The sequence below is a fragment of the Xenopus laevis genome, chromosome 4L (genome assembly GCF_017654675.1).
Source record: "Xenopus laevis strain J_2021 chromosome 4L, Xenopus_laevis_v10.1, whole genome shotgun sequence".
NCBI classification, from domain to species: Eukaryota; Metazoa; Chordata; class Amphibia; order Anura; family Pipidae; genus Xenopus; species Xenopus laevis.
In genome coordinates, this window is record NC_054377.1 from 56,029,907 (window position 1) to 56,045,515 (window position 15,609).

Below are 15,609 nucleotides of genomic sequence, written 5' to 3' on the forward strand. Positions count from 1 at the left end.
TGTCGAGTTCATGAGAGGTCCAGTGACCAATTTGAAGATGTTACTAGCCTTCCTGACATTCAAGGTTTTTTTTCGGAGAAAAAACTAGATTCAAGTTTAGTCGAATTCGATTTGAGTTTTCGGGTCGGTAATATTCGTTCAAGTTTTAGGTATTCGATTTTTTTAATGAAATAACACCCCAATAGAATTTCGAGTATATTCGGATTTATTAGAGTGAAAAAAAATTGACATGAATTAGAAAATCGATCTTTGATAAATGTGCCTCTTAGAGTCCCATAAAAAAATTGCTACAGAAAATATAAAAAATCTGTAAAATAATTTGTCTCTCTAAACTTTCTTATGTCCTCAAGACCGAGTTAGGCATGAACTCGATTGGACGGCAATTTTATCGTGTCATTATAAGGGACAGGGAAGAAAATGGCATAAAACAAGACAAAATCATTTAGATATTTGTTTTAAATTCAAAAATCAAATTTCTACAAAATCACATGCCAGATACAGTCATCATGTTGCACGATTGTTTCTTTGAAGGCACCAGAGAGAATTTCTTTGAAATCATCTTTATTTTGCCATGGCTGACACAAAGATACATGTACTTCTGTCATGCAAAGTATGATATATTAGGACTAAAGAATCATGCAAAGAAAACTATACATTTTTATTTACACATTTCATAGAAAAAAAAGCAAACATCTAAAAACAGAAACTACAGGCTGAGGTAGCCAACACAATTGATAAAACAGAGAATGCGATTTGAATTAAACCAAAGGCAAATTGTAAGATTTCGGGTATACTCCTGCAGGGGATTTTGGATGCACTGCAGAAAAGGGAGGACAGTCTATGTTTTACTGTTTTTTTAAAAAATGGGAATCAAAATATGATTGCTTTTAATACAGCAAGAGATGAATTTATGGCACCTTTGCTCCACTGTGCAGCTAATACCCGACCTTCAACACAGGTGCAAGAATGGAAAATGATTATTATCCAAATTAGTGACCAAAACGAACAATGGTGGTCCAATGAATTGGAGAATTAAGGCTTATGGTGGGCTAGTGTAAGGCACTGAGTTAAAGGTAATTTAATAACAGGTGCAAAGTGCAAATCTGGTATCTAAGCAACCAAGCATAGACAATTGTTTACTAGTTGAAACAAAAACTGATTGGCTGCTATGGTTTTCTAGAACTGAAGGAAACATTGAACTATAAGACTTTATGGGGTCATCTAATAAAACACACGAAGGTGTGTATTTATTAACATTGGAAACAATCACTGGTGATGTTGCCCATAGCAACCAATCAGATCTTTGCTTTTGCATTCTAACTTGTAGGTGACTGTTCAAATCTAACTGCTGATTGGTTGTTATGGACAACATCACCAGCGATTGTTTCCAATGTTATTAAAGTTTGCTCAGGAGCAGTAACCCCTAGAAACCGATCAGTAGGTAGGAATCAAGGAAATTCATTTACTAAATTATATCATGCACAGCATGTGCAGAGTTTCTAAAAACTCCCATTGACTCCCATAAACTTGAAATTTGAAAAAACTGCCAATTGAAGTTTATTTAAAAAATCCAACTTTCATTAAAAACGAATGAATTCGAATCAAGTTCAAATCGAATTGAGTTTTTTTCACCAAAAAAAGAAAAAGGTTTTCAAAAGTCAACCAAATGATTGTAGGAGGTTCCCTATAGGCTAAAACACCAATTCGGCAGGTTTTAGATGGCGAATAGCCTAATTTGAATTGGGACAGTACATGATAAATTTCAAAATTCGAATTTCAAATTTTTTTTTTTAATTCAAATTGAATTTGGACTATTCCCTAGTCAAACTACACTAAAATAAACTCGAAATTTGAATTGAAAAAATCTCTTGATAAATCTGCCCCCAAATGTAGCTTTTACTTTATGGAGTATCCCTATGAATTAGACATAGCAGGCACAGCAAATCTATATAGAGATAGCAGGTCAAACAGGCAACAGTAACCTTTAATATTTATGTTACCAAACTGTAGTCCTTTCATTTTTCTTGAAGTGCAACTTGCAGCAGCTACTGAAAAAAAATCTTTTTTGAAGGGCCATAGGCCAGACAGTCCTAGCTTTACATTAATACAAAGTAGTTGGTCTCCTCAAAGTCTGTTTTACCCCAGTATACAAAGCATATTTCAACAACATCCTGGGGGTTTAACAGTCTAGTGATATCATCAAACACTAAACAACGGTACATAATAAACAATAATAATATAGTAAATTCAGAAAGTTTGTAACAGGTTTGTAGCCATAAGCAACCAATCAGAAGCTTGCTTTCAAAGCTATCTGCTGGTTCCTGTGGCTCTATAGAGCTGGTGCAAAGGATGTGATATTTATAACATATCCCATAATAATGTTCAACTTTCAGGCCATGTTCAAAGTAGTTAAATATCTGGTTAACATTCTTATTGTCTACATGCAGGTGTCAGCGAATGCCTTTTGTACACATGGCATATACTGAACGGGTATCCTGATGCAAAAGTTGCTGATAAATTAAAGCATTCATGCTTTTTACAAGTCAATATATGTTTAATGTATTTAAAGACCGATGGTCACTCTGGAAATGTGTCCTGTTTATTGTGCAAAGTAATTATTTACATTTATCGGGTATACAAGAATGTTGCATACCCCCCCCAAGAACTACTGTACCCTGAACAAATTCCAATGTACAAAAATATATAACAATGGTAAGTCAAAACTGAACCCCTAAATATTAAAATATAGATATTACTGATAAACCAGCACAGCTGTATATTTTTAAACTGTTCAAAATAATAATAATAATAATATTAATAACAATAAAAAAAAGTACAAAACCTTAAAAAAAGTCATTTATATACAAAATTGGAGAGAAAAAAAGAATTCAGCAGAAATATCAACATTTCTTTTAACAAAGAAAATCCAAGTGTTTTGCCAACAAAACAATCTGGAAATGTATGAGAATAATTGCCCACATTACTTAAAAGTGTTTTGGAACGAGCACCAACCCATTTTATTACATAATACTGCTGATTTATGAGGAGGAAATGTTCCTGGCTGCATCTGGCTGTATGCACTAGCCAGCAGTCTTGTCCCACTCTTATTTAACATGGCATGAAATGACACCACCTTACTTGAGAATGCCTGAGGGCATAAATCACTCTAGGGTTTTTTTTCTGGCGAAAGGAAAAATAAGTCGGAACAATTTATGGCTTTATAAGTTTAACTAGTGGACATAAGAATCCATGGTGAAGAGGTGTTGCTGGTAGTTCTCTGTTCCATGGGGAGCCTGAATTCTATCAGCCAAGTATCACTCATGGTTTTCTTTTTACTCTTCTGAGAGTTTATATTGTTCGTCTGATCTCATTTGATCCCATTTGTTACTGCTTTACAGCAAAGATCCGAAAAGCTTGACCTTCCTTGTGATTCTGGATGCTGCAATAGAAAGGAAGGGATAACATTAGTGTTAATTATTTTTGTAATTCCACTTCTTCTCTCTCAGCTTACCAGACAACGAAGAAACAAATACATCCGAACCTTTAATACGTTTCTTGTCTTCACTTTTAAGTCCCAGAAATATTTAGGCTGGACATGCACTGAGTATGCTGAAAATCATTGGAGAAGACCAAAGGGCAGTGATCCCCAACCAGTAGCTCGTGAGCAACATGTTGCTCTCCAATCCCTTGGATGTTGCTCTCCGTGTCCCCAAAGCTGGTGCTTATTTTTGAATTCCTGGCTTTGAAGCAAGTTTTAATTGCATAAAAAATAATTATAGTGGCAAGTAGAGTCTCCAGTAGGCTGCCAGTCCACATAGGGGCTACCAAATAGCCAATCAGCCCTTATTTAGCACCCCAAGAACTTTTTTCATGCTTGCATTGCTCCCCAACTCTTTTTACATTTGAATGTGGCTCCCGGGTAAAAAAGGTTGGGGACCCCTGCCAAACGGTAATGGCTGACCATTCAGGGGATGGCTTACCAACTTTAGTCAATATTGAGATACAGGGATAGCTCAGAGGCACTGCTTGCTAATTGGTCTTTATCATGTTGTTTTAATTATCTGCCTTTCTTTTTCCAAAATGCAGTTTAAAATACTTTCTAGATATTCAGAGGACTGCTCGCAACAAGCTTGTTTACAGCTGGAAGGTGATTATGATTCAGCCCAAGAGCCTATGGGGCATGAAACGCGTAGGGCCATTAGAAGATGCTCATTTTTTAATATAAACTGAAATAAACAATTTTTTATACTTGTGGCCCTGTGGATTTTCTAGTCTGCCTGATGTCCCCTTCAATAGTATTGCTACAGCTGGAAGGTGAACCCGCACTATTCATCAGCAAAAGTGATGTTATGGGGCCTGATTCGTCTTTTAACACGGAAGCAATTTTGGAACAAAGAGGATTAGCCTCAGTGAAGCTCTATAATGATACAGAAACATTCCTATCAAAATAACATCAGTTGTGTTAGTCACATTTTAAACAAGCCACCAGCAGCATTAGAGTTTTTTAGAGAGACAGGTCAGCAGTATCTGCTCCTTTCAACACCCCAACACATTTCCCAAGACTGTATTTCACAAACAACTGAGACCAGCAGTATTGTGGCAGGTGATATCTACATGATTCCTATTATTTAGAGTAAGTATCAATATTTAAAACAAAAATAATAACGTGCAATGCTTTCCAAATCCTCACAAATAGGAATGGACCTAACTGGAAAGCAGTCAACGTTTGGAATGATCAATCCACATGGCTCGAAATAACTGGGCTGGACATGAACTGATAAGGACTAGTTATGCCAATTTTCAGGTTCAGAATATTGATGCTTTTGCCTAAAACCAGGCACTAGAGAATCCATAGTCTTAGAATCTTGTACCTGTCTGATTGGATCCCATTTTTGCTTGTGCCAAAATAATGTTTTTTCTTTTCCACTGGCATGACATCAACGTATCCTCCTTCTTCATCTTTGATCACTCCGGCATGCACAGCTGTTTTACAGATACTGGAGCTCTGAAAGAAATGAAAAATGTCCTTATTTGTCTTCATTTATTAAAGACGTTATAAGGCAACTGTTATTAACTGCTCTTGAACAAAATCCATTGCATTGTAGTGACTCAATCACTGTGTTTTACCAAAGTCTTCAATATGTACTTCTTACAATTGTATATATATTTAATGCTTTTACTGTTAGTTATTGAACCTGATATTTTGTATAAGGCTCTCACTTCAGTTGGGGTGTATACGTATATCAATGATTTGTGGCCAGGTAACAAAGGCCCGGGCATAGGGCAGCAAAGTTCAGGGGTCAGCATGCCGCCAGTTGGTTGCATCTGAAATGGGGAAAAATGCCAACAGGAAAACAGCTCTGGGTGAGCAGAGGAGAGTAGATGAGGGAGATGGGTGGGAGAGGGCGGAAGTGTATGCGGGGGTCAATAGGCTGCAAGTGGGAGAGGGTACATACAAGTGTGGAAGTGTATGCGGAGGTTGGGGGGGTCAGTAGGCTGCAAGTGGCCTAAGGGGGCACCAGTGTAAAATCCGGAACTGGTGATAGATCCCCTTCAACCAAATTATGAGAAATGTACTCAGCACTAGCAGAAATGCATATAATCAATGAATAGAGGTACAATACAAATGTAATCCTTTAATGCAGGGAAATGGTATTGCAATTATCTTTGTGTCAAGGCGTTATATTAGGAATGAGAAAAATTGGCTTCTCCGTAGGTTTTGGTACAAGAACAGCCAGTATGCTACGAATACCCTTGGTGCGTACACAATTTTATACTACTCACGGCTTGTCTAGCACATTGAATAGATAGATGTTCATAAAATGTGCCAAATACAACTAGAAAAAATGTTGTCTAGGAGTGCAAAATATATAATTTAAAGCTGAGTTTATATCTAAAAGTTAGAGAAATTTTGCAGAGCAGCTGTGATATTTTTAAATATACTTTCAACAGAATAAACCTCTGACAATATGATAAGAAAATATGAAGAGTACAAACACCATAATCCACATTTCATTTCTGAAAATTTGTTTATAAGACTTGAAATCCTTTTCCCGTTTATTCTCCTCCCTTTCACATATCTGTTGGCACCATCTGAATTTTTGATTGGCTGTGAGTGTAGTATCCATACATGGACTGAATGAGAAGCGAAAGCTTTATTAGGAAGATCGGACTGAGCCTAATAACTAGACCTCTATATCTGGCTACTGAACTCTGTGTGCTGGGAATAGCTTAGCAGTGTTTTCATTGCACTGTTCACAAGGAAAGACAACGTTATCACCGTTCTGTGTAATGGAATTAAGTGACCCAATTACATTTTTCTTGAGGCACTTCATGTGACTTTCTCATAGGATTTCTAGCTTGCAAAGCAGTGTTCTCTTATTATTATTTTGTACTACACTGACCAAAGAATGTCATATATTTTGTGCCTTTTTGTCTACCCTCTTCCATGTTACCTCCTCAAAATTCACTCCCTTTTCTTTAATCTGCCCACCCAAATAGTTTTTTTGGGGGGCTAAATAATGTCTACCAAGTAAATGTCTACACAGTCCTACTGATGCTCCGAAATTATCAGAAGGCTTGGTCTTGCATACATGCATTGACCCAAGCAGGGATATTTTGGAGACTGCTTCAGGCCACTGGCTTTATTTCTCCTCCTTAAGACTATATAACATCAAGATGACCATATCCCGGCAAATCTATAAATACAATGGCAGTCTTTTCAACTTCAGATTCCAATTTCACAATAGTCACTTCCTCATTTATTGGCCAGGGAAGAGCACACATCATGTGACCAAAGTAAAGGGAATTGCAGAAACATGGACCACATGTTCAATTCTACAACATTTGGAACTGGGCAGTTGAGTTTCACAGAATTTCTTTCAATTTAAATAAAAAAAAGTTAGGAAACCACAAAAAAGAAAATGGTTTATGTGGATTTATTGCATGTTATTTTGAAGTCTTACAGGAATGTTAGGGACACCCCTTTCCACTGCAAAACAACACAAAACATGGTTGTTCTTTTGATTTGCTTATGGAGATGGAGTTGTCTAGCACGGGGTTAAATAAGTGAACCGAATTCAGCGTTTCCCACAGACATCTATTGAGTTTTCATGAGATAAACATACTTTTTTTCATTGAATTTAATCTGACCTTAGTTTGTGAAAAAATTCATTGATGTCAAATGGGATATCTGGAATTGAATTAGAACATATGTTTCTCATTGAATTGAATATGAGCCTTTGTGTTTAAGAGAGATGGGGATTTATTTGTTTTGATTCTATTCTATTCAGGACCATTCATTTATTCATCAACTAACAGTGCAAATGCAAATTTTTTTATTTTTAATTTATCTACGCCCTCTCCCATTGGCCCTGGGGGCAGCTGCCTCTTCCATGGCAGTTAATGAGACCCACATGCCTACTGTGCCAAAAATACATTTGGGCATATATGGTCGTTCATAACCTTACTGCAATGATCCAGTTGATCACCTACTTGTCGATTGGTTGAATTGAAGTGCGTAGAAAAAGTCAAGGGAAAGATTTGCTCATCTGGAGCAGTAAACAAGCAGATATATTCCATATTTGGACATCCAATTGGTAGGGGAAATCAGGCTGATCAATTATTTGACTCCAAAGCCAACAACCTTCCTAATAGAGCCTATGATGCAGACCCATCCAGAAAGGAACTCAAACAACTGCCCAATTCAGATTTACAGAGCAGGAAGGCTCTGTGTGGGTCCATGGGTGGGTCTGTCAGCAGGTTCTAAAATCTTCACCAAAAAAGCAGATGTTACCATGTATAGCCAGCTTTAGTCTCTCCAGCAGTTGTACACCTACCAGTTATCCACCCCTGTTCCTAATCACCTCTATATCACTCTTGCCAGTACTTCCACATAACACACATAACACTCCTATGTTTTAAGGATTTGTAATCTGGTCTCCTTTCCACATTGTTATATCTTCTGCAACCTTTTATGGCCTAAAATAGAATTAAGATTACAGGTTTCCTGACATTGGAGCTATTCCTAGTAATACTTAGATGAATTTCTCTGCAATGTGTATAACATTTGGGGGCCGATTCACTAACTTCGAGTGAAGGATTCGAAGTAAAAAAACTTCGAATTTCGAAGTGTTTTTTGGGCTAGTTCGACCATCGAATGGGCTACTACGACCTTTGACTACGACTTCGAATCGAAGGATTCAAACTTAAAATCGTTCGACTATTCGACCATTCGATAGTCGAAGTACTGTCTCTTTAAGAAAAAACTTCGACCCCCTAGTTCGCCATCTAAAAGCTACCGAACTCAATGTTAGCCTATGGGGAAGGTCCCCATAGGCTTTCCTAAGTTTTTTTGATCGAAGGATATTCCTTCGATCGTTGGATTTAAATCCTTCGAATCGTTCGATTCAAAGGATTTTATCGTTCGATCGAAGGAATAATCCTTCGATCGTTCGATCGCACTATTTGCGCTAAAATCCTTCGACTTCGATATTCGAAGTCGAAGGATTTTAATTCCCAGTCGAATATCGAGGGTTAATTAACCCTCGATATTCGACCCTTTGTGATTCGGCCCCTTGGTGTACATATATTTTTGTGCTGTCATGTGTATTTGGACCCCCCTTCACTTATATGTAAACACATTAAGGGCAGAGACACACGTTGCTATTTCGGGAGATTAGTCGTCCAGCAACAAATCGCTTCTTCTTCGGGCTACTAATCTCCCACAAACTGCCTCAGCGTTCCGAAGTTGCTCAAAGTTTCCTTTTGAGGCAACTTCGGACGACTTCGGAAAACGAAGCATTCCGAGTGCCATCCTGCCGGTGATTTAGATTCTACCCGGCGGGAAGGCAGTTTGGGGAGATTAGTCACACGAAGAAGAAGCGATTTGTCGCTGGGCGACTAATCTCCCGAAATATCAGCGTGCATCTCTGCCTTAAAGAGAAACCATCTCCTGCTCTTAAACCCTCGTCTCTCAGTTGTCACACACCAGGGAAGACATTTAAAAAAATGGACTTCAGTGTAAAAAACATACATTAAAATTATACTGCAAAGGCCTAGACCTACAACGGGTGTTACATAAAACGAAAGATCCATAAAATAAAAACTACTTACATCTGCATAAATATTTGTGCCAATTACTGGTGCCCAATATGAAGGTTCATTCTTACAGTGCGCTGGACAGTTAAATCTAAAAAAACAATATGAACATGTTATTTCCAATTGCATCTGTCTGCCAATAAATGAAAAAAAACGCAGCTCGCCAGCGCTTCTGGAAATTCACTGTTATTCTAATATAATCGCACATGCTGTTGCGTAAGAGGTAAAAGAAGCCAAGAGCTTAAATCTCCATCTAGAACAGAAAAGCAAGCATCAGAAAATGCTACAGACCTGCTCATTTTAAAGCCTCGTAATGATCAAAAAAGCAAAATGGTTTTATGGGCCTTCTGCCACATAACGCTGGGATGCGGGCAAAGCCTTTTTAATAAATGAAACTGGGGACTTAATATTTTTTGTAAAAAAAAGTTATATTTTCCCTGTATAGTAGGCTCAGATTTTGTGCTGATCACTCCATAGCACCGTGCCTTGGAAAACAGATGCAGACCTCTTTATCCAAACAGAGAGAGGATATTTTTCATGATGAAATAGATTAACATGCTTAACTCGCAAATCAACAAAAGAAGTGAATTTGTCAAACATTTCCCATCCTTCATCCTCCCCCCCCCCCCCAAAAGAGTGTAATTCCCTATAGATACGGCTGGCACTTACCTTGGACAATGTTTCGCTGGCTTTACAAACTGACACGTTTCTGCCACCGTTGTGTAACAGTCAATGGTCTGAACTATGGGTAAAATTAAACATACATTATGAAGGTTCAGAAATCAAGTGTTCAAATAAATCCGGTGGCTAAAACCAATACCAAAATATTGTTTGGCTTACTGTCTTTGCTGCAACCTAGAACAGGGCTGTCCAGTTGGAGATCTGTGAGTAAGTGCGTGGTGGGATATTTCTATTACCCCAAGTTTGCCAATAGGCTCCACTCACTTCTTTGTGTAACATTGTTTTATTGGTGTGTGGCACCTAAGCATGTGATATAGTACCTCATTGCTCTGTTAAATGGGAAATGATAGACAGCACACCCAGGGAACCCCCTTCCACTGAAAGATATATATTATTTTACACATCCAGGATTTGGTTCAGGAACGGGCTAAATCTCAACATTTATGGCAGATTTTGGACCAATCTTGAATGCGTGACTAAACCAAATCCTAACTCTTATTTTGGGTATTTTGCTCAGATCTTAATATAGAACTTAATACTCAGATCTGGTTCATTATTCAGCCAAATATTTTGGAGAGAACTCTGTTCTCAGTTGAATCCAGTGGATTTGGTCCCTCCCACATTATTTACATATTATTTCAGATGTTTTTTTATGACATTAATATACAGTTGTGGCCTCGCACCTACCTGAAACTTTTGAAACCATGAATGAATTTGCTGGCTTGAATTTACTGCAAAGAAAAATGCAATGTGGAATGCAATAAGGTAAACAGAACAAACGCCCAACATTATTCAAATATAGTGCAAACAGCAAGCTTACCTTATTGACTCCACACCATTTCTAGTGGACTTCACAAAGAACTGAAGCCTTCCTTTTCTTGTTATATCCACCAGGCCTCCAGTGTTATCAATTACCCCATAATGAATGGCTGCCCGGCATATGCTTGACATCTACAAGAATCCAAATATTTTTCTATATGTTATTAAACATAGGATGTCAAAATGGAATCTAACACCCTAACCTAAAATGTGATGTGTTCTTTTTAATATACAGTTTAAGCTTATTGTACAATTTAATGAAGTCGCTGCCATCTTCTAGTTCATCTTTTGGAATTTTTGTGAAGTGATAGCCTCCCCTTTCAGAATTAGCATTACCTAAATATGGGGCCCATGGCAATTTAATGGAGAGTGCTCAGGACATATGGCCAAAGTAAGCCAAGATTCTGTGTGTGTTCGTAGTAGAAAGAGCCTTTAGAGAGAATGCATATGAAGGGCCTCTGCTTACCTATGTAAGTTCCTTCATTTGATTTTTTGCAATTTTCTGATTGTAAACCAATTCCCATTTCAATACCATGGGGGTTATTTACGAAACTCCGAAAAACCCCGAAATCCGAAAAATTTGTGATTTTTTGTGTTATAATAGGCTTTTAAAAAAATCACGAATTTTTCGGAATTTATTAAACCCCGAGGGCTAAAAAGCCGAATATAAAAACACGACATCACAAACCTGTCGAGGTTGCATAAAAGTCAATGGGAACAGCCCTATTGATTTTTGGTTGTGTCAGGGGTTTCGGGCAATTCCACGATGTTTTCTGAGCTTTTTTTTCAGAGTTTTCAGGGAAAATTCCCAAAAAATTTTAGAAAACATGAGCTTTTCCCGCAAAGGTAATTTTCGGGAAAATGTAATATTAAATAAGCGTTAAAAACCCGATCGGCTTAGATCGGAGATTACAGCAGCCGATATTGAGATAAATTCGGACCTTGATAAATAACCCCCCTAATCTTTACAGATGAGGACATCTTGCTATTCATTCACTCCTGGTGTATTATATAAATATGATACAGGTCTTTGCAGCAAATATTTTTTTTCTTGGATTACTGCCCAAATACAGGATGGCTCCTCCTAATCATCAACTCAGTTTGGCCTACTCACATTTTCACACATGCCTTTATAGTCTGACTATACTGAGCAAACAGCAAAGCAAGGATCTAATGTTGACACAAACCAGTTGTGCCTATTTTGGCTGGATAGTAATAAAGATGGTTGGGCTTTGGGCAAATAGTGTCCTATGATAAATAGCACAGTGCGCTGCCCCTGATTAAAGCATGCAGTGCCTCCTCATTTACCACCAGCTGGCAACATATGCAAACTGGCTACAATCTCACCTTCTATCTAGGACATATGATAAAATAAATACATTTTACTATAATGTGTATGGTATAAGTGTTTATTTAGTAGGATAATGCCAAGTCGTATGCAGCTTCACAAATCAAACACCCCAATCCTGAACCCTCAAAGGTGAAAGGCTTACTATAAAGTGAGTTAACCAACTGGGTATAACTGGACATGGTCTAGTTGGAAAAAGACATCCCTTTATCCCAATTTTTAAATGCAGACTGAGAATGGATAAAACCATTCACAAATCATTAATATCCCCAGATGTAGAAATGGCAAAGTTATCTACAAGTGTGATTTGTAGTTATTGGCGAATTTGGGCAGTTTGGCTTTGCCGGAAAATTCACAAATTTACAGCGAAACTCGCAAAACGGCAAAAAATTTGCGCAAACGCATTGAAGTCAATGGGCTTCAAAATTATTTTGACACGCATCAATATTTATGCGAGCGACAATTTTGTCGCACGTCAATTTTTTTAACAGAGATTTTTCTAAAGCAAATTGTCGCTGCAGTTTTCGCTTGCGTAAATCAGTTGCAAATTCGTGTCTGGCAAATTTGTTCGCCCATCACTAGTGATTTGTCAGGAAAGAAAAAGAAAAGGTGTCATTTTGGCATAAGGTGCCTTGTGCTTTATACTTACACTGTCATAAAAAAGGGTCCCAAAGACTTTAGCTTTATTGTTTATACAACCAGGAGGACACCTATATCTGAAAAGGAAACAGATCGTAAATATAAAAGGTCACGCAAACGAGTCGTTTGCGCAAGCGCGTCCTCCTTTGCACGGGGGGCCGCATTGCCTGGCACTGCATGCAATTATACAATATCCCTGTAAAGGTTCAGTATTTTTATTGTTTACTTTTATACCTCTGCAGCACAAACAAGTAGAAGTTTGACATAGATAAGAATATTTAGTCGTAGCTGAGCAAGAAAAAACATTATAAATTAAAGATATATGCATAAGGTAAGTAAATTCTAAAAGAAGCTTGTAAAAAAGATAAATTGCCTGATGTCAATGTCCCTTTAAAACACTGACCACAGAAATCCAGCAATAAATTACCACAGCTATAATAATAAAAAAAATCAAGTTTAACACAGAGAAGAAGGCATTTTTTTGCTTCCCAAGGGTAACTATTTATCTGACAGAGGCAATGTTGATAGAAACAAGGCCGGGGAACAGGCAGGAGAAGCTGTGAACATAAACTGTTTTTGAAGTATTGATCCACTTAGAATTCTAACTTGTAACTAATGTAACTAATACTTTGTGTTTATTTTAACATCCCAGCAATGGATTGCTTTGCCTACAAAATGACTCAGGAGGACAATGAATGTACTATGCAGAACTTGCTTCTTGAAGGTAATCCATATATATTAGTCATAAGTCAGTATGGAAGCATCAATAACTAAACCGTACCCTCATTTTGGCTTGACTCTGCTTTGTTATGTCACCATGGAAATGCTCAGCAGAAAAGTGCCTACAGGATCTATTAATCTTTTATGTGTTTAATATGGATGAAATGAGGTGAAAGGTACGCTTCGCTTTCCGAGAAGACAACGTTTTAATGCGTCTTTTGTCTAAAAAAAAAAATAGATGCTTATTCTAATATTTAATGGAAATGGAATGCAAACATACAATGTGCCTGAGTTTAAGTGCAGGCTTTACAAAAATATAATAGGATTTTAAAACGGTGTTTGATGTTTTTTGGCAGGTCATAGTTTTATTATGATAGGCTTTGCACAGTTTCATGGATAAATATAGCCTTGAGTCTAGAGAACTTTTATTTTATTTTCACATTCATGAAAGATTTTTCGAAAAACCTTTTACAACTTTCCTTGAGCGTCTAAAAGATTTTTCACACCGTGGGAAGTTTATCACAATACAAGTCTACCAGAAATTCTCTGCACCTCAAAGTTGTTACTGCTTGAAAAGCAAAAAAAATGCAAGTAGTCCAGGCTCAGATAAGATAAAATTAGCACAACATGAAGAAGTTTTCTTTTAAGGTTTAAGAAAAGGTTAGCAAATGTGATAAAATTCAAAGTTCTGGGAAATAGTCAGAATTCAAATTTGCCCAATAAAAAAAATCACTGAATTCCTTGTATAACAGAATTGCAGAAAGGCTCTCTACGCATTTCTGGCTACTTCTCAGCTAGGCACATTAACATTCTCCTGCCAACAGAAGTGTAAATATAGAATTAAGGGAAATTCCCTTAGGGGGTATCATTTTAACAGAATTCCTAAATATTTAGGGGTACCTGTTACAGGTGGATCCTTTGCAGCTGTCCCTCATTTTCGTTTCACATTTGATGACTTGAGCTAGGAAAGGAAATGAAACATTAGGACGAGAAGGGGTAAAAAAAATCAATATTTGCATTAACAGCCTCACTATTCAGAGAATCTCTGCAGCAAGAGCAAGAAAATAGTGAAATTTGGTCAAGAGAAAAATAACCGGCTTATTATTCTTGCTTTAGAAATACTTTTAAAATATATTATCGTTTCATACATGCTTAGAAAAAGTATGTTTTTTGTTTGACATATTATGTTTTTTTTTTAATTATATAAAAATAAAAGAGACATATTTATTACACAACTCCTCTGTGAACCTTGTGTTGGTCCTGGGGAAGTTTTTTCTTTCCCTTCGCAGCCCAGAACTGTATTAGTATACTAAAAGCATAGGGGCAAATTCACTAAGCGGCGAAAATACGTTAGCGACGCTTTCGCCGCACTTCGCAAGGGCTCAGCTAATTCACTAAAATCTGAAGTTGCGCTCAGGGAGGCGAACGGTAGCGAAGTTGCGCTAGCGTTAATTCGTCAAGCAAAGCGAGTTTACACTAGCAATGGTTAATTTGCATACGGTGCCAAGTTAAAGTACAATGGATGTATATGTTGCAGCAAAGCCTGCGTAAGCTTCATAAAATAAAATAGAGTTGTTATTTTGCCCTATACATGTGGCCACTGTATAGTTTAGGTGCCATATGTTAGGAAATGTAGGGGGGAAGGAGGGTACCCCCAAAAAAATTACAATCTTTTTCAGCCTATCACCCTTAAAAAAGTGAAAGACGCCAGCGTTTTTTGGGACTTTTTTTGAAGCAAGCCCTATCTACTCATTGCACTCTATTGCCTGGTCTGAGGTTTCGAAGGCAAGTCTGGCGCAAGAGGTAACGTTCAGTAAAATGCGCAAGTTAGTGAATTAGCGTAGTTACATCCCTTCGCCATAGCGCAATTTCGCCTGAGATAAGGGTGCGAAGTAGCGCTAGAGTAGGTCCACTTGGCTAGCGAATATATGCCAGCACCCATTAGTAAATGGGCGAAGTAATGAAATGACATCACACTGGCGAATTTGCGCTAGCGTTAGCCGATTCGCTTTAGTGACTTTGCCCCATATAGTGAACCTTATGAAGGAAGGGCTCTGATTTGCGCATCCTCCTGCATATAGAACAAACCCCTGTGCTACTCAGCCCTAAAACCATCCTGACAGCAATAGGAAAGACGGACTCCAAGAGAACTTAAAGTTTAGTTTCCTATAATGTCAAAAAAGTCATGCCAACCTAACTATTTATTTTTGGAGTGTGGGAAGAAACCTACAAAGACAGAACATACAAACCCATTGCATATAGTGGCCAGGTCGAAGTTCAACTCCAGACCCAAGGAAGAAATG

General features: G+C 37.6%; 1 protein-coding gene across 1 annotated transcript in view; it reads right to left on the reverse strand.

Moving 5' to 3' along the window:
* Positions 1 to 1,981: 1,981 nt before the first annotated feature.
* The window catches only part of crispld2.L (cysteine-rich secretory protein LCCL domain containing 2 L homeolog), a 33,355-nt gene continuing 19,727 nt past the window's right edge, over positions 1,982 to 15,609 (reverse strand). Inside the window, exons 8-15 of the mRNA XM_018257956.2 lie at positions 14,207 to 14,267; positions 12,597 to 12,663; positions 10,601 to 10,731; positions 10,468 to 10,511; positions 9,769 to 9,841; positions 9,115 to 9,190; positions 4,872 to 5,005; positions 1,982 to 3,439 (exon numbers count right to left, since the gene is read on the reverse strand). Of these exons, the coding sequence (XP_018113445.1) occupies positions 3,385 to 3,439; positions 4,872 to 5,005; positions 9,115 to 9,190; positions 9,769 to 9,841; positions 10,468 to 10,511; positions 10,601 to 10,731; positions 12,597 to 12,663; positions 14,207 to 14,267 (641 nt within the window). The 3' untranslated portion in view covers positions 1,982 to 3,384. The remainder of the gene's footprint in view (positions 3,440 to 4,871; positions 5,006 to 9,114; positions 9,191 to 9,768; positions 9,842 to 10,467; positions 10,512 to 10,600; positions 10,732 to 12,596; positions 12,664 to 14,206; positions 14,268 to 15,609) is intronic.